Raw genomic sequence first — 19,567 nt, 5'->3', positions numbered from 1 at the left:
ATATTGTAAAAACCACAGATAACAAAAGAGCAGCAAGGTCATTTATCTACAGACATGGTAAATATGAGTATATACAGATGTAGTGAGAAGAGTATTATATATGAGATGAATGTATCAATTCAATAATCAATTTATTGCCTTAGAATTGTGCAAGTGCTAGGTGAGAAGGTAGATATAGCACATGATTGATCCCAGATCTCAGATAACATGTTATATATAAAGGGTTTGAGACCAAAACCTTCACTTGGGAGCAAATATGTTTTCCTAAACTTATACAAAATAATGTGCCATTCATCGTGAAAATGATCGCTATCGACTAATATGTAAATTTTTGGCGTGATATGATTTGGGGTCTAATCACACAGCTCTAAGCAAATGTCTCATGATTACGTTATAAATAATAATTAATTACAAACACTACACCTGCAGTGTCACATTCACACATGGTCTGAGATGCGATGACACAGACTGTTCAAATAGGATGTGATTCCATTGAGGCAACACCAGGAGCCATTTTGCCATATCTTAAAAAAATAATAATAATAAACTAATTAAAAAGTAAGATAAATTCCTCAAATGTGTCTGTATTATTGTGTTGTGATGGCCTGTCTGTAATAAAAATGGGGCATTTTTGTATTTTCAACGAACGCCTGTATATACCATGATGCTTAGTAGAATAGGATTTTTTACAGGAAGCTATAGTGGTGGAGAAAGCTACACACTGTCCAGCTTCACTTACTGAGGGTGATGTCTGGGGAAATACCGCCACCTACTGATCACATCAAAACCCATGCACCAGACCTATCAATAAATACATTATTATACATAAATGTTACAATGCTGACACAACATACCTCTTTTTGTTAGACTCCATCATTTTTCCTTTATTAGACTGTTTATTTTTATAGTTGTTATTACTTATTTTTACTGTCACTACTACTGGGCCAACTGACAGTAATAGTGAATAGAAATACAGTGAATGTTTGGCCAGATCAATAGCTGATAACTGTATTAATCATTGTTATTGATCTTTTCTTTTCCTGAAGCCCAGTTTGGTTGCTGTGAACATTAAAGAGTGAGCTACATCTGAGCTGGGAGAAGGGATTAGGTTTAACTCTGGGTTGGAAGAGAGCCATGAAGCCATCAGGCCTCATCTCCTCTTCGCTCTTCATCCCCTCTGTGTGGGCACATGCTGCCTTTAAGATCTCCTGTAAAAGGGTTATCAGATTATAGTGGTGGAGGAAGTACTCTCATGTTTTATGAAAGTAAAAGTACAATTAAAAAGACAAAAAGTTAAAGTAATAGTACCAGATTAACTTTTCTACTTAAGTAAAAGGAAATAAGTACTTGCTTTTAATATACCTCAAGTATTAAAGGTACTTGCAGCATGTAACTTTTTCCCTAATGAAATAGACAACTACATCATTATGGCTGAGTCATGGTGGTCACTTCCGAATCAGTCCAATGTTACCAGCACAAAACCAATTCCCCTCTCATTATTGATTACTATGTATAAATATATCTGTTGATTACTATAGATTTAAAAAACAAAAACAAAGTGAAGATGTCACAAAAGGTATTGTAAATATGTAGTGGAGTAGAAAGTACAGATACTAGCTGATATATATGTAGTGGAGTTAAATCAAAAAGTATCCAAAAAGAAGTAAATGTTCTTTGTTACATTCCACCACTGTTAGATCATACGCCCAAGAATTGGTAGTAGATCAAGATCTCTCTTTCTTTCTTTCTTTCTTTCTTAAAAAACAGCATAGATTTATTTAGCCTATGTATGACTCAACCTGTAACATATGTTTAAAAGTCACAAGTCATCCTGGTACTTGTTGTGTTCTCTTCCCCCCCACACCTGTCCCTCCCTCCATCCACCTGTTGCACGGTGCGCTTTGATCGACCGCAAGATGGCGCACTTCCCAGTGTTGGCCGGTGAGGATGAATGTAAGGCTTGTTGTGTGTGTGTGTGTGTGTGTGTGCGTGTGCGTGTGTGCGTGTGGTGGGGGGAGCTGTACAGGGGTGTAATGTGGGTTCCTATGTGCAGCGCTGGATGGACGGAGGTCTGGAGGTGCTGAGCGGAGCTCCACATTCGGTGTCCTGTGCGTCCTCGTCCGGCCAGGAGCAGGTAAGCTGCCCGCTGTCCTCTGGAGGTGTTTGGAGATGGATCAGTTGTGCTTCTGGCTGTGTTGCTGCGTGGCTCTCTGACCGTCGGTGGAGAAAGAATCGCGTTGCTGGGGGAAAAGCATGAATGCCACCCACATTCCTTGATGTCGGGAAAGTTGAGCGGCTGAGGTGGAAACCGTGAAGCAGATATATTTTACGCAGGGACAGAGAGAAGGGAGCGCGCAGGTGGATATGAGAGGTGACTGGATGTACTACAGGCTCAGTTGTTAATTAATGCATATTGTGTGTTTACACTTACCTGCTGCTGCAAGATTAAACAAACACACATAGAACATCGTGGCTATAGAATATGTTTTCGTTTTTCTGTGGAAACACTATGGTATCCCATGACTACATCTTTACACCTGCGTTATTTACATGTAGTCGCTCGCTCGCTCGCTCTCTCTCTCTCAGTGTGTGTTTGTGTGTGCGTGGGTGTGTGCGTGTGTGTGTGTTTCGGTGTAAATACACTGGAATGAAAGAGCCAGAAAGGCAAGTTCAGTTGCATTACTCACATTTGCTTTGTGCATTTCTTCTTCTCTTAGTGCATATCTCTCTGTTGCTCCACCTCTGAATATGTGAACACTGTGTGTGTGTGTGTGTGTGTGTGTGTGTGTGTGTGCGTGTGTGGGTGGGGACTATACCCTCAAGGTCACAGACTTCCGAGACAGACAGACTGATGTCCCACAGAGGAAGGACATTATCGGAGAGACGATCTGTTCATTCTCTTTGCACCTGCATTCATTCAAATAGCATTAGTGCTTATTAATATTATGATGTTTGTTTCTTTTTACTCGCGTAGTGTTTCTATTCATTTTCTTGCCAAATCCATCATGTTCTGAGTGACGATGAACGGACACACACTGAATCACATGTGTCTTTTAGCACGTCCTGTTTCTCTGTCTGTGAAGACCACAATCAAATATTATTTTATTTTATTGTGTCATGTAGGTTGCGCTGGATTGCATTAATTTGATGCGGTTTGGGATTTCATTTCTTAAAATGTAAGCTACAGTTAAACTGGGTTCAGGTGAATTTATCTTGTGCTGGATGCAATTAGGTGATATTCACTTACCAAGAGAAGGAAGTTGGTGTGTTTTTAAAAACAAGTTTTCAAATAAGAAAAAAGATCAGTTAATAAAGAAACATAATGGTAAATAGGAAAATACAAAGCAAAATGGAAAACACAACAAAAAAGTAGTAAACTCAACAACAAATCGCAAAACACATGGAAAATGCATTTATCCAATTAGCGATGAGCCCTGTTGATAGCAGGTACCTACCTTTTCTGTAAGAAGTTAATTGCCGTTGTGTTTTGTAATTTGTTGTTGTTTTGTGTTTTGCACTTCAGGGCCACTTAAATTTTACATCACACACACCCCCAAGCCAAAGCTGTGATTCACTGCTAATTCCCTTCAGTTCAGTCACTTCCCCGGGACAGAGAAAATGTATAATTTGTCATCTGCAGGACCTGAAACGATGTCTAAACTTAGAAACCCATGAAACTTGCATTGAGGATATTTGAAAGCATCTTTCTAGCAAGAACCAGCTCCTGATATTTTGTGCGCTGAATGTATTTCTTAAAGCGTGCACTCCTGGGTGAGACCTGTAACGCTGCAACCAGAACATGCCTCTCTCATCCTCATCCCTCAGCTCCAGACTCTGAATTTGACTGCGGAAAGGCAGCAGGGAGTAATGAATAATGGATGGTTTAGAAAACGTGCACGAATGTTAGTCGGCTGAGTGTGGCGGTTAATGCAATAACTAGCATTGCTTCTTCTCCTCCTCCTCCTCTTCCTCTCTATACTGTGGAAAATCCTCTCAGCAGTCATGAGTCGAGAGCAGCGGAGCCGGACTGGAGAGCAAAGAGAAAAAACCCACTACACAGTTTAGGATGGATTCAGTGGCATTTGACACAGTTATGCCTGCTGAGGCACACACGCACGCACACACACACACACACACACACACACACACACACACACACACACACACACACACACACACACACACACACACACACACACACACACACACACACACACACACACACACACACAGGGGGAAAGGGAGCTTCCTTTTGTCGACATCTTTTTATCTCTGTCTGGGACTGAAATTAGTTTCACCTTGGAATCCAGCACAATTGCTCCCACACGATTTTTTTGTGCGACCTATCTGGGTTAAAGCTGACTTTGAACAGAGTGAGTTTTTTATATTGCGCTGTTAAACAAAAACAACTATTTGTTGTGATGCATAAACCAAAGAAAATGGAAGTCTGTCACGTCTTCATAACATATCTGCTCTTTCCATCTGTGAGTGTCACATTAAGTGTTCCTGTGGTCTGCTCGTGCTTCCTCTCATCGTGTCCACAGTGACCACTCTCCAGAGAGAAAATGAGACATTAGCTCCCGTGTTTTCCTTCACTCTCACCCTCTGTACTCTCTCTCCGTCTCTCAGTATTTCACATTCTCACGTTCTTTTTCTCCGGTGGATTCAGAGTGTTTTACAGTAGCTGTTTTCTTCTTCTGCTCCTGTCGTACTGTAATTCCCCAGTCGTTGCTCCACAGCTGCATAACTGCAGGGCATAAATATTGGAGACGTTTGCCTTCTCTTCCACATAAGCACAGGAACACACACACACACACACACACACTCAAAAGAAAAAGACCAATGTAAGATACAATAGACTTCCACAGAATGTTCTTAAGCTAAAAACCTCTGGGATCTTTTCTTTCAAGAAGTCTTCGCTGAGTTCTGTGTGACAGCGTGGAACTATTTCCAGAGGAGTCCTCAGGGAGTCTGTTCTCTGTGACTTATTCATGAAACTCATGGCATCAGTTACATAACCGATTGGCCCAGTTATAGGGAATAACTATCAACCAGCTTTTAATCATACCATTCATATAGGACTGCTCAGCAAAAAAGTTCAAAGTTAATTCTTTTTTTTAACTGTTTGAAGCATTGAAGCTTTTTGGAATAAAAGAAGAATAAGAATGAAAGTCTTTGTTTTAGACAAATTATATAAATTCTCATGGACTGGGGCAGTATTTTAAGGGTGAACTGATGTGGTAAGATTTAGTCTGGAATGTCCATTAAAGCATGTAAAAGTAAAGCTGAGCATGTTCATATGTATCTTTCGCTGTAGCTGCTCTGTAAGGGATACGATAAATCGTGGTATATTCATCAGTGCATAGTTTATGAAAACAGTTTACTCATCTCACATTAGAACAATGGTGATAATGCTAAACTGGTCATCGTCCTGCAGACTCAAATGTCTTTGAAAACACATCCTCTGGACTTTACTGATTGTCTGATCCAAACAGTGCATGGAAGTAGATTTTTGGACTCATTGATACTTTCATCACAATGAGTTCTGCTCTGACCCATTCAGCATCCTTCCACCAAGTTAAGCAAATCTCTCCAGAAGTTTTTTGCGCATTCTTGCTTACAAATAAACACACATAAAACAGGGGTGAAAACATAACTTAGCTCAGGTGATTAAGGATGGATTGCTCTGAAACTTATTAGAGGTATTCACTAAGAGGAGGAAGTCTACGCACTTTGGTGACCTCTGATTTGTCCTGGTCATTTTTTCAAGATATCCTCCCAGCTTGTCCAACAATGAGCAACAAGTCTTAATAAAGCTAGGGTTGGTAATCCTGGAAAAGTCTAGCAAGAGAAGGCTTCACTTTGACAATGTGCAACCGACACATCCCACCCTCTCCCATAGCCCCTCTCGTCAAAGCAATGCCCAAAAACACATGAACGCTGCCTGATAACTGCGAGAAGCCGACTTTTCCGTTTCATTCTGTCCATTTTTATTACAGTCCTGTTAGGGCCACGGACACCAGATTTGTTTTCTTTTTTTCAGATGGGACATGAAGAGGAATTCAACAAATATTATAAAAAGTGTTTCAGAAACTAATTGCCAACCAAACTTTAAGGTTTGACTTTTGCTCTGTATATATTGAGCTGACCCACTTCAGCCCAACATCAGTGCTGCTCGGCTAGTTCATTGGCGAATTCATCTTTGTCTTAATGTGAGACATGAGAAACTTTATTTTTAAAAAGCAGCTTTCCAACAGGCTTCCAATCCCCTCCCACCACCCCCCTCACCCATCAATCTCAAAACCACTCTGTATATGTGCATAAATAAGGAAATAAAAAAAATTTAAAAGATGAGAAACAATGAAATAAATAGACTGAGGCAAAGATGAAGGAAATATGTCTACCACTGTCGGATATGAAGCAGTGGTGTAGGGAAACATTGGAGAGACGCTTTTTGTCTTATGTCGACTGCTTCTGTCTCTCCCTTTCACCCAGCTCCTTTATTAAGTGTGTGTGTGTGTGTGTGTGTGTGTGTGTGTGTGTGTGTGTGTGTGTGTGTGTGTGTGTGTGTGTGTGTGTGTGTGTGTGTGTGTGATGTCTTGCAGGCCAAGCAGGTGCACATTACACAGCAGGATAGGGCCGACTGAGCAGAGAGAGAGAGAGAGGGAGGAGGGAGGGAGGGAGGGAGGGAGGAGGTGGTCTGTCTCTGTCTTATAGGTCACACAAAAGAGCCAGTGTTTTCTCTCTCTCTCTCTCTCTCTCTCTCTCTCTCTCTCTCTTCCTCTCTCTCTCTCTCTCTCTCTCTCTACTGTCTTCAGTCAGTGCTCTGAGAGAGAGCGAGCGAGCGAGAGAGAGAGGCCCTTGGGTCACATTGTCCTCACATCGCCCTTAAGCCTCACGGTGGCCCCCCAGTATGCACCCCCTGTCACCCCTCACTCAGTGGCCTATACTCACAGCTCTCCTGCAACATGTGGGTGCCGACTACAGGCAAGTGAAATTCCACTGGAAGAGTTTATGTCGTTAGCAGTGACAGACGACACAGAAACAACAAAAATCGGAGAAAATGTTTTTTAAAAACACGATTCAGATATGCTCCTCGGTTAATTTTGAGGTATTTGCTTTCATGGGCAAATAAGTACATACAGGTAAAACGAGCTGGAAGTTATTCACTCTGTGTGTCTGTATGTGTGTTTAAAGGCCACATTCCTGAGCTTGCTGAGCCGTAGCTGGGTGATTAATAGTAACTAGCTGATTGTTTAAGAACTGAAATTCCTCAGGCCCATTTTTTCCCCTCTGCTTTTACACACACACACACACACACACACACACACACACACACACACACACACACACACACACACACACACACACACACACACACACACACACACACTGTCCTGCACCCAGATACAGTTTAATATATTTACACACTATCCTCTATATCTCCACAAGTGAACTGTTGTATTTATTTACTGTATTCTTTCCAGCTCTCACTACGACACAGTCCGTCTGAGTGACTGAGCGCCGGTGTGTGTGTGTGTGTGTGTGTGTGTGTGTGTGTGTGTGTGTGTGTGTGTGTGTGTTTCTGAGGCTTTCAGGTGGAATAATGGAAACTCAGTATTTTACTCGTCTGCAGGTTATTGAGGAAATTCAGGACACTGAAACATTATCCACTTCTGGCTTTCTCTCTCTCTCTCTCTCTCTCTCTCTGCGTCTCTGTCTCTATCTGCTTGTCTCTTCTCTTTCACTCTGAGTTTGTGTCCAACTCTCATTTCTCCCCTTTGCCTGCATGCATATCTTTTTTAATGCCTCTGCAGCGGTGATAACCATGGCTGCAGGCATTATGTTTACAACTCAGGTTTTAGTGATTCAAGGTCAAGGTCACTGTGACCTTACAAAACACAGTATTGATATTAATAGAAGAATTAATACCCTAATAATAATGAAATTAACTTAAAGCCTTTTGTTACATTCCTCTAAAGCCTTCACTGCATATATCATATGGTCTGGAGTGGACAGACGTGGATGTAAACTGCCTGTTCGGAGGTTGGCATTAGACGGTAATTTTAGTTTCTTTCTAAATTTCTCTTTTTCTAAATCTCTCTTTTTCCCTAATTTTGTGACATTTGAAATGTTTTGATCATTGACTATAAAACTGGAAATAGTATTAGTAATATAAGTGAGAAGAGCTATTGGTAGCTGACAATTTTCTGACGATTACCTAGTGTGCATATATTGATACACATACATATACATGTACATATATATTGATACCCCTACAAAAAAAACATACTATATTTTAGCTCCAGCCATAGACAGAAATAGCTTTGATTGTTGCTCGACACAACAAGCAGAACAGCTTTGTGTGTGACTCTGTCTGTGTGTGACACAGATAAATCTCTTTGCTCTTTGTTTATGGTTGTTTTGTTGATATCGTCCCAACGGCCTGGCTTGGACCAATAAGAATTCCTGATGTGGTATCCCGGCAATGGGCGGGTTTCCATGGCCATCACCGGCTTGGCAGGAGAGATAAGGGTCTCCCCAGTGCTTTGCTTTGTGCTTTCCTTTGGTCTGGCTTGGACCTCCTCCAGAGAAGTGGTGTGAGTACGAGATGATGTGTGATTGCGGAGGAGAGCGGGCACAGGAAGCAGACAGTGACACAGATACATACGCTTAGCTGCTCATCCTCTGAACGGAGGCAGAGTTCAGCTCTGAGCAAAGTCGTCCTGATCACAGGCCGCCTGGGTGGCTGCTTTAAAGAGATGAGTGTGTGTGTGTGTGTTTCCCGCTTGCAGAATACTTACGTTGCATCACAGGAAACAATCGTGTGTATGTGTTAAAGTTTGTTCTGTGTGTGGGAGGACAGGTGTGTGTGTGTGTGTGTGTGTGTGTGTGTGTGTGTGTGTGTGTGTGTGTGTGTGTGTAAACTTCACAGCTGGTAGTGTTAATGTTTTAATGTTTAGTTGAGGCTGACAGGAGAAGCAGTAGTGACAGGTAAATGGTTAACATCATACACATGGAAATCCCACCCCTCTAACTCCATTTATAACACATAATGGTAGAAGACTGTATATACTCATTGAACCATTAGATTTATTTCTATTATTAATAACTGCTTTTAGAAATTATTGAAAAGCATAGTTGCGGTATAACAAATGATGCCATTTCTATGAATATAAAATATATGTAAATAAAAACTTGAAAGTCTGATCATCCTAGTACTTTTCTAATTTGGATCCTAACCCTTAGATTAGAATACTGTATGTACAAATATTACCGTGACATTTATTGTGATCATTATCAATATCGACTGATTGCCACTATTATTTTCCAAAATGTAACTGAGACTACACTATTTTAATAAATCTTCTCTGGGACCTACTTGCATGCGTTTTTTTGTGTATGTTGGTAGGTATTTAATTGCAGATATGTCACACATTACCAAGGAGTCATGTAGTTCACATCATCATATATTAACTTACACGTGCTACAGAAAAGTGAAGGAGATGAAAAGAGGAAAATGCTTATGTGCTTTATTGCTGAGGGTTAGAAGAGAAAATTGATACCACTCTCCAAAATTGTTAGTGGTTCTACAGGGGTTTTGTGCCAGATAACTTGTTGGCCAGAAGAAATGATATACTGGAGTCTCTACCTCTTGTCTGGTAACATCACAGTGACTAGAGTCCCAGAAGTTACTGTGTCTGGCCCAGAGACTTTATTTAAAGATGGACGCTGTGTCTCTACCTCCGGCTGTTGTACAAAAATTAAGCCAAAATATCTCAGATACAGGGGCCGCCATCTTGTTCTTTTTACGTAAATCCACCCAAAGTCTGCGCGATAGTGATCATGGTGCAGAGCCATGGCATCCACGTCCCGCCGGTGATGATATGGCTTCACATTTGGGGAGTGTTCAATTTTTCATACATTCTATGGTCTGGCCACATGCTGGTAGACAGATATCATTACGTATGTTTAGAGGCCGGCAACCTGTTGCTGTTTCCAGTCTTTATGCTAAGCTAGGCTAATTAGCTTCATATGTCACAGACACACATGAGAGTGGTATCAATCTTCTAATCTAATTCTTGAAAAGGACGTATATATATATATATATATTTTTAATTGTCTTTTAGGATTGACTTGGATCCGCTTCTTTTGATCTGTTCCTTGTTTGTTCACGTTGTTTAAGTCTGTTTCTTGAGACCTAAAATAAATTTAAAAATTCTTAACTTAACCTTTTGAATGGCATCTCTCACTGGCTCAAAATACCTTTTCACTCTCAGCTGCTCAGGCTGAATCTTTTCGTCCAGTTTCCATACAATTCTTACAAATATACAAAATGAATATCCCGTAATTTACTTCTGTTTAGTTTTATAAATCAATTAATTCATGTTTAGTTAATTAATTCTTGCATGTGTTTTCACCTCTCTCCTTCAGGACTCCTTTGAAAGACTACCTCCTCCAGAACATGCCTTGTCTCCATGGTAACAGGACCCCGGCAGACCCAGAAACACACTGGGACAAACTGGTCCCGCTCTCATACCTGATTCTGGATTGTACTGAAGAGGATTTCAACAAAAATAAATAAAATGAATGATTCCTCATTTACTGTTTATAAGCTATTTTCTCCTCACATTCAGCATATTTGCACCATTTCTATCGTGATGATGTCAGGGATTTACTGATTTTCAATAAAGCAGCAGCAGTCCCAAACTGGTCTGTTCTAAACCAGGACCAGGATGCACCAGCTGTTCAGTCGGGTGCTCGGCCAGAGGGATCTTTCCAGAGCGGGGGATCTCTTCTCTCTGGAAGACGCAGAGATTGAAGACTGTCTGTCACAAGCTCTGGACCAGATCAAGGCCATATCCTGCTCACCGGTGAGCAGACGAGAAGAATCAACACACACATAGATGATATTTACCCCAAATATTACAGAGCAAATGTCTGTTTCATTCATTATTTATAATCTCATCCATAATTCATCTTGGTACCCTTCATTTATCATTGTCTCCTTAAATTTGCATCCTATTATCTGTCCGGCTGACAGGACTATCTGACCAATGACAACGATCAGGCGGTGGTAGAGATTTGCATAACACGCATCACCACGGCCATAAGGGAGACGAGCTCCATCGAGCGACACAGCGTGGCGCTGGTGGGGCTCTGGGAGTCGTGTCTGGAACATAACCTCACGCCACAAGGTGAAAACACAGAGGACACGCCGCACGCCAAGATAGCCTCCGACATCACCAGCTGTATCCTGCAGGTACACACACACACAGTAGACATTGTTTTGTAATGGTGTACCCCAAAGACAAATTCTTCTTTAATTTTTTTTCCATAAGCATAAAGTGCACATACAGCACATACTGTATGTCGTCTGTGGGGGTATGAAGTGGCTGTGTAGCCTGAATTTGAGGAGCATATTATTGAAATTCTATTTTGGCCCATGAGAAACTGAAAGATCTGTTCAGACACCCAGGTACAGAACTTCTGGTTTAAAGATATAATATGTTAAATGTCTAAAAATGACAAGAGCTATGTCATACATACTATCCAAAATGTTTCCAACCATGTTCAAACCCAGAGAAATCCCCAATTTGCCCGTCTTGCCTATAACTTCTTAGGGCAAACAACAAATGGCTAAGGAAGAACACACTGCTGTGTGCAGTTAGCCAGCTAGCCAGGATGGGTGGATTGTGATTATTCATTGCAGTTTTCTGAGTAACGTGAATAAAACTTCAATACATAACCTCTTCAGAGAACAAGACTTACACTTGGTAGAAGACAACAACTCCCATGATCCTATGCTGCTCGTCAATCTAGGTATTTTGTTATTGTTTAACTTTAGAGACCCCTAGTGACACAAGTTACATACTGCACATACAAATCTATACACAAATACCCACCATGAAATTAGTCTTTCTTGATCCATTTTATTCTCTATTCTCTGGTATATTTTTGTTACAGTGCTGATACAAGGCCAATCATAAGGTACAGTCTTTTAACTATTTAAAAACATTAACAGCTGCCATCAGGTTGAAAGGTATTCTGGGGATTCTGAAGTCGCAGTAGATACTTGGACATCACTGATTAATGTTACATCATGCAACATAGGCAAAGGTAACATTTTTGCCTTGGCTACAAATACACTTTATGTAATCACTGCTGAAGGGCTTCAAAATGTAAATCAAATCTTGCCTCAGTTCTCCATCAGACCTCTGCAGCTAAAGGGCTTAAAAGCAGAGGGTCTCTCTCTCTCTCTCTCTCTCTCTCTCTCTCTCTCTCTCTCTAGCTCTCTCTCTCTCCACCATCACTCTTTCTATCTTGTACTCTATTTCCTGTTCTGTTGCTTATTACCACCGTAGGGTAACCCTAACCCATTGATTTCCATTCACTGAGGACAGCTTAACCAAAACCTTATCCCTAACCTAAACCAGGACCAATACATGCCTAACCCTAACCTTAACTTAACCAACACCCACATCTAAATCCCTCACCTTAACCAGGACCTCAGATCTCATTAGGACCAGGTTTTGGCCCCTATGAGGTCTACTGATTCTGACAAGGTCAGTGTTTATCCTGGAAAAATTCCTAAAGAGGCAACAAAAAAGGAGAACACACAGACACACACACACACACACACACACACACACACACACACACACACACACACACACACACACACACACACACACACACACACACACACACATTACAGAGAGGTGAGACTAAAACTTCTGACAGCTCTGACAGCAGCTTCTGGCTCTCATGTCCTAACTCCAACATTTATCAGGGGAGCACTTCCCCTCTCTTCTCTCTGTCGCTGTTTCCTTTTTCTGTCTGTTTTTTTCCCTTGCTTTCATTCTGCCTATTTTTATCATCTCACCTCTTCTTTCTTACCTCATCTTTCTCTTTTTTCTCTTCTCTGTCTACCTGTCATTTTGTGAAGCTACAGATGCGCAAAACACCTTTCTTTACCCTTCCACTGAAACTCCCACAGAGAGCAGGTAGGAAGAAAAGTTGTCTGCAGCACACAGAGATGCAAACAGATTTCTGGTTTAAGATGAGATCTTTTTGGATTCTTTGATCTGTGCCGTGCCTGACATTAAAGTGACTATTCTTGCTAAGTAGAAGACATCGGACAGATAAATTAATCTGTTCATTCATACATGAGGAACCTGCAGGGAGACTAAAATGACTTATATCCACTTATAACACAGGTAAACTATAGCACAAAGAGCTCAAAACGCCCAATAATAACAGCTCTGCGTGTCACAATTACACCAAGGCTTTTTCAAAATGTTAATTTTCACTTAAATGTCTAATTATTTATACACATTTAGATAAAAACTAGGGCCATCTTAATAAATGGGGCTGGTGGATAACCTTTTTGTGTGGATATGCTGTCTGCACTGCCATCATGTGGTAGAGTACAGGCATGAAAAGGAGAATGAGCATTGAGCGAGAGAAAAGAGAGAGAGGTAGATTATTTCTCTACCAGCAGTCAGATGAACTCTCTAAAATGTCAACTCTAGCAGGTTGAAAGGCATTCTGGGTATTCTTAACTTGGAGTTGATTAGGAGGGTTGAGGTTGAAAGTGGGTACACAAGTATAAAATACATAAGATATAATATCCTAGGAGAGCAGTGAACATCACTTATTATTGATGTACCCTGCAACATATCAAACAATGGGTTTACAATTTAACAGAAAATCTACCTATGTAATCACTGCCAAGGGGCTTTAGAATTTAAAGTTTTTAAGTTATGGGCAGTGAAACTAACTTGATATCTCACTCTCCAGTTGAGGGTGCTAGTGCATTTCGAACCCACCTCTTCTCGTGAGTCATTCAAACTTGCACCAGGGTGTGTATCCTCAAATACATCACAGACTCCTTCACTCCTCTTTACTTCAATCACACAGTAAATCCAAATAATTTAAGTCATAAAAACAGTTTTAATCCTTCCTTCACTCACTGTGCTGCTTCATGAGTCTGCAGCTCCTTATATGTGCATGAAATGACTAAAAATCTATTTAACGCATGGCTGAGTGTTAGTGAGAATGTTTATCCTCACCTCCTGTTGTTCCTGGACTTTGGAGCTCATATAGGAATCAGAGGTATGTACTGTGAAGTCAAGCCTCCTTTATTATCCCTTCTTTCTACATTGAAACACAGGAAGTGGAAAGAACTGGATCTCTGTTTCTGTCGGTGCCATCCTATGAATACAGTTGCTAAGTGTCCTATTGTCTGTGTCCATGTACTCCCACAACAGTGTATTAGGGCCACTTAAAGGGGAAAAAATCCTAGTTCAAGAAAAATGAGAATTCCGAGAATAAAGTCATGATATTACGAGAAAAAAAAATAATTTTAGGGTATGTGTCATTTTAGAAGGGGGATATCAGAAAATCAGTCTGTCTCCTGTATTGTAATCAGGAATGTGGAGCATGTTATACTTTAGTATATGTTCCACAAATAACAAAATACTTACACATCACATTAACATAAGTTTCAGGACTTTGAAAAGCTTGTGCAAGAAACCGTCTCTATTCCAAAGAAAGAGCCACAGACTTGGGGGAAATTGCCTCTTTTGTGGAGGAGAAAATGTTTGGTAGTGGTGGACTGTGAGGTTACTGTTGGTTACATCTGTGTGCTATTCAAAGGGGTGATATAGTTTCTCAAGAAACAACGATATTGATTAAAGATTTTCAATCCAGAAGGAGAGCACATGTTCTCCTTGCTGATTAGTTCCTAAAAAAGTTTTTTTTCCATATTCTGGTAATATTATGACTTTTTCTTGTTAAATTATGACTTTATCCTTTTAATACGATGAGTTTTTTCTCTTAACATGTTGATTTCCTTCTCAATCACCACTTTCGTAATATTATGACATTATTCTTGTACTGTTACGTAGTTATTCCAGTAACATTATTCTCAAAAATACTTCTCAAAAAAGTCATAAACTCGAAACATTTCCTTCTGGTAATTAAGGGTGGTGCAATACCGTGCCTGCAGTTTGAGGACTTACAGTCCCTTTTAACACAAGTCAGGCTTTTGCCTTGAAGTTCACCCCGGTGTTTCCTTCCTTCCCTTCAATATATTGCCTATTGCTGTCTCCTCAACCTCCTCTCTGCTTGTGTCCCCTCAGAACTACAGCTGTCCCTCGGTCATGGTGCTGGCCGTGCCGGTGGCGGTGCGGTTCCTCCAGAGAGGGAACAGGGAGCTCAGCAGGAACATGTCCAGTTATCTCTCGCTGGCCGCTATAGCCAAGGCTGATCTGTTGGCTGAGCACACAGAGGCCATCACACTCAGCGTGCTGGGAGGTAGGGAAAACAAATGATACATGTGCACACTTTCTCAACAAAATTAACATGCACACACACACACATAAACAGACTTAAATCCTTGTCTGGACAAACCTCAATAACTGTTATAAGAAGGAAATTAAAAGTGAACCGTGTTCTTTCTGTGAGTTTTAAGACCTTGTTAGGCACTCAGGGAGATGCGTGTTTGTGTGCCCACGTGTCTTTTATGGAGACTATAAAGAGAAAGGGTACATAATAAGCATTCAAGTGCATCATGTTGTGTTAGTTTAGCTGTTGATAGTTGACATATGGGTTTGGCTCAATGAGATAGTTTGTTCTCAGTGTGAGCAGACCTGCAACAATGGGATCAACTGTTTTACTGGGGTGGAAAGAGGAAGTACACATGTAATCATTAGTTGTAGTAGCAGACCACCAGTCTCCTATCATGAGCCATAGTGAGTAGTGTTAAAATGACTGCCAGCTCCATGAGCATGATGATAATGACGGTAAAGAGCAGCTGTTACAGATCATGTTTTCACATAGTACTATGACGCAGAATGGAAATTCAAATGTAAGTATTTATGTGGGAAGAAAGTTTAAGTGGACAGTTCAACGTGTGTGTGTGTGTGTGTGTGTGTGTGTGTACTTGTTTTGCCTCTTTCTAACCTTTTCCATTATAAACACTGATCTTTTCAGGACCACTAGACCTCATGGGGACAAAAGCCTAATAAGGGTTAGACATGAATTGGTCATTTAGGTTAAAGATAAGGTTTTGGTTAGGCTGTTCACAATGTGTGGAAGTCAATGCAAAGTCCTGATAAGGAAAGCTGCACAAACGTGTGTGTGCGTGCGTGCGTGCGTGCGTGCGTGCGTGCGTGCGTGCGTGTGTGTGTTATCCAACTGTGTTTGCACATGTTCACAATTAGTTTGCGTTGATTTATCAATCTTAATATATAAATCTGGTCCATCTTGTCCACATGTTTTATTCTGTTAATCGACAGATTAAATTAGGTGGTTCACACTCACACAGTCAACAAACCATTTGTGCATTTAGCACTGATCAATACATTCTTCATCTTTCCTTCCTAATAGTTAAGGTCAGAGAGCAGAGCCCAGCTGACTTCTGGGTTAAAGAAAGCTGATCCCTGAAACATGTTTTCTGGTTCAAGTTTAGTAGTGCAGGTCACACACACACACACGCACACACACACACACACACACACGCACACACACACACACACACACACACACACACACACACACACACATGTTGTACTTCTATCTTAGTGAGGGCACTCATCGGCATAATGCATTCCCTAGCCCCTTACCCTAACCATAACCATCCAAACTAAATACCTAACCCTATCCCTAACCCCAATTCTAATTCTAACCCTAAAACCAAGTCTTAACCCTGAAACAGCTTAAAAGTGGGTCAGAAAGTGAGGACCGGCCAAAATGTCCTCACTTTGTAGGTTGTAGGCTCAAAATGGTCCTCACAAAGATATCTGTCTAAGAGCAAACACACAAACTAGCACGTGGTGCTAATCACCTCACCCAACAGCAGAATGAGGTGCCCACCATTGTGATGCTCTCACCGTTTTCTATCAGCAGCTCGGCACATGAAACAGCTTAGCTCTCCGCTCTCCGCTTCATTTTAAAGGTGCAACCAGGTTCTGGGCTCAGAGCATCAGATAGTTGGACAGTTTACACCTTTGGCAGTAGGAAAACATAAGTAGATTATATGAGACTAAAAATACAATTCATTGTGGCTTAATGCTGATGTTGGAAGCACATTAAGATGTAGTTCTTCTAACTGCTGGTGAATGTTGACTAACACCAAAACACCTTTCTTAAAATAGAGTCATGAAGTAAAATCTGTTTCAGTCATTTCCTTTAATGTTCGTCTTGTTTTTTCTTTTGAGAATTTTGGTTGTAAAGCTTTATGCGGAAAAAAAAACATTTTCATGTTCGTTAGACACCCAAGCAATGTTGCATGTGATGTAATATCGCATTAAACCCAATTCCATGCTTCAAATGCATATTTTACCTTCAGACAACTTGCTTCCTTTTTTGGGGGGGGGTTGTTTTATTATTGTGCCAGTTGGCTTCGAAGGCATTACCTCAAACTCGTACTTCAGACATCATTATGGTTAGCTGTCCAATGTTTTCTTGGTTCTACTTAGTTTCTTACCAATGAAGTATAAAATAATAATGTGAATATTTGTGCTGTTTGTCATTATACTGTTACATGCCTCATATGCACCCACTGTTATGCAAAACCCACATTCAGTTCATTTTATAGACTGAAGAAGTTAATAAAGTCACATGGGCTGCATCAGTGTGTCATTTTAATACGTTCCATCTTCACGTTTGTTTCAAAACTTTGACCTTGAAATTCCTTTACAATAAATTTACGTCACCCTCACATAAAATCACTCACATGGCAACCACAGAAACTCATGCACTCTGGAAACTGTCCTTGTTTGTGAGCGTATAAGGGATGAGATAAAATGGAGAAGAAAAAGCGATGAAGCTTCGAGTGGCTGTGATCCAACTTGATAGTGGGGGGTGACGTGATGGGGGGGCTTATTAATGCCGGAATATGTCACAAATACTGTACACACAAACACATACACACACACACACACTAAGAGTGGAGAGAGGATGAAAGTGAACAAGGCTCGCGGGAGGGCTTTATTATAGCGAGATCAGATTTATGTTTCCCTCGGCAGTTTTTGTTTTGCAGCCTTTGTAGTTTCAAATATTTTTACCCCCCTCTGCTGCTCACTGCTGATCTATGTTGTTCTGAGTGTTTCTAACTCTTGTTGCCTTTTTAATAAGCCAGGACCCGCTCCTCAGAGAGCTGATGTAATGGTGTAATGGGTGATGATGATGATGATGATGATGATGATGATGATGATGATGATGATGATGATGATGGGGGTGTGAGCAGGATGGATGGATTGTGCATGTGTGTGTTTATGCTGGATGGTTTCTTACCAATGCCTGAGTTTGTTGTCACATGCTGGCTTTGACTAATTTCATCAACTTTTTCAACTTCTTTCCAGCAGACGAGGCAGTTATATGCATTGCTGGCTCACATTGTTATGGAGTCGACATGACTGCTTTGCGCTTTTAAGGCCTGTATCTTTCAATTTACTGTAGACCTGTAGTTTTAAGGAAATGTGTGACTTCCTTGGCTTCCTCCTTCTAAGACACACCATCACCCAGCATTGTCCCACAGGAGAAGATTTTAATTCCAAGTTTCCAGTACCCCACTTCCACACTTTCCATCTTTATATTTCCCCACTACACTTCACTTCAGTCCACTCAAATATTAATATATTAAATGATTGTATAGACGTCTTCCTCTTTTCTCTGCAAGGCAGCGTGTTGGCACCATCGACTGTATATAAAGATGGACGATATGACAGCTCCCCAAAAGTGAAGCCAAAGCATCTCGATTGCCATGTGGTGGATGGCAGCAGTATAGGTCTTAAATCCTGCCTCCTCCATGTTAGTGGGTGGGACATGGACCAAAGCAAAAATTCAAAGAAGCCTACACGTCACATCATTTTATTCTCAAAGATCGTTTCTGTCATTTAAGGTAGCTCTACCAATGTACGTTCAGGTGCGTCATCATGATTGACAGCTGAGAGTGGTTGGTCGAGTGTGTGTATCAATGGGAACTCACCACCACTGCTCCGTCCCCCGATCACTACTGCTCAGACTCTGGCTCCAAACGTCCAAGATGGCAGCGTTCGCATCCGGGATAATTTAGCTTCATTTCTGGATAGTGGTAGGAATTGGAGACATGTATCTTTATATATAGTCTATAGTTGGCATGTGGCTTTGTCTGAGTTTTGTACTTTGTTGCATTTTTATCTTGTATCTGTTTGTTCAGTAGTGAGTTTTATGAGGATGTGTCTGTGTTGACTAGTTACAGGAAGACAGCAGCAGGATACAGCATGAAGGTTTTATAGCCTCCTGCAGTAAGTCACAACACAACTTACTCATTATCAGATGTCGTGCACACACACACACACACACACACACACACTCACACACTCACACACTCACAGTATGTGACATTGCTTTGACCCCACAGAGACCTAAACACATGAGGTCCTTGCTTCTCAAAGTAAAGGAATGTGTCAGAGTCGTCTGTCAAAGTGATGTCTCCCCTGCTGCAAAACACATTTAGGCACTGTACTTTAAATTGTTAGGTTAAAAAGAGGCGAGGGTGAGGGGCGTGAGGGGGGCT

General features: G+C 41.0%; 1 protein-coding gene across 1 annotated transcript in view; it reads left to right on the top strand.

The window, feature by feature from the left end:
* Positions 1–2,002: 2,002 nt before the first annotated feature.
* The window catches only part of veph1 (ventricular zone expressed PH domain-containing 1), an 85,935-nt gene continuing 68,370 nt past the window's right edge, over positions 2,003–19,567 (top strand). Inside the window, exons 1-4 of the mRNA XM_047339615.1 lie at positions 2,003–2,134; positions 10,435–10,874; positions 11,045–11,263; positions 15,147–15,321. Of these exons, the coding sequence (XP_047195571.1) occupies positions 10,737–10,874; positions 11,045–11,263; positions 15,147–15,321 (532 nt within the window). The 5' untranslated portion in view covers positions 2,003–2,134; positions 10,435–10,736. The remainder of the gene's footprint in view (positions 2,135–10,434; positions 10,875–11,044; positions 11,264–15,146; positions 15,322–19,567) is intronic.

This window comes from Hippoglossus stenolepis, chromosome 4 (genome assembly GCF_022539355.2).
Source record: "Hippoglossus stenolepis isolate QCI-W04-F060 chromosome 4, HSTE1.2, whole genome shotgun sequence".
In the NCBI taxonomy this organism is placed as follows: domain Eukaryota; kingdom Metazoa; phylum Chordata; class Actinopteri; order Pleuronectiformes; family Pleuronectidae; genus Hippoglossus; species Hippoglossus stenolepis.
The sequence above is the reverse complement of the archived record's forward strand: the minus strand, read 5'-3'. Positions and strand labels throughout refer to the sequence as shown.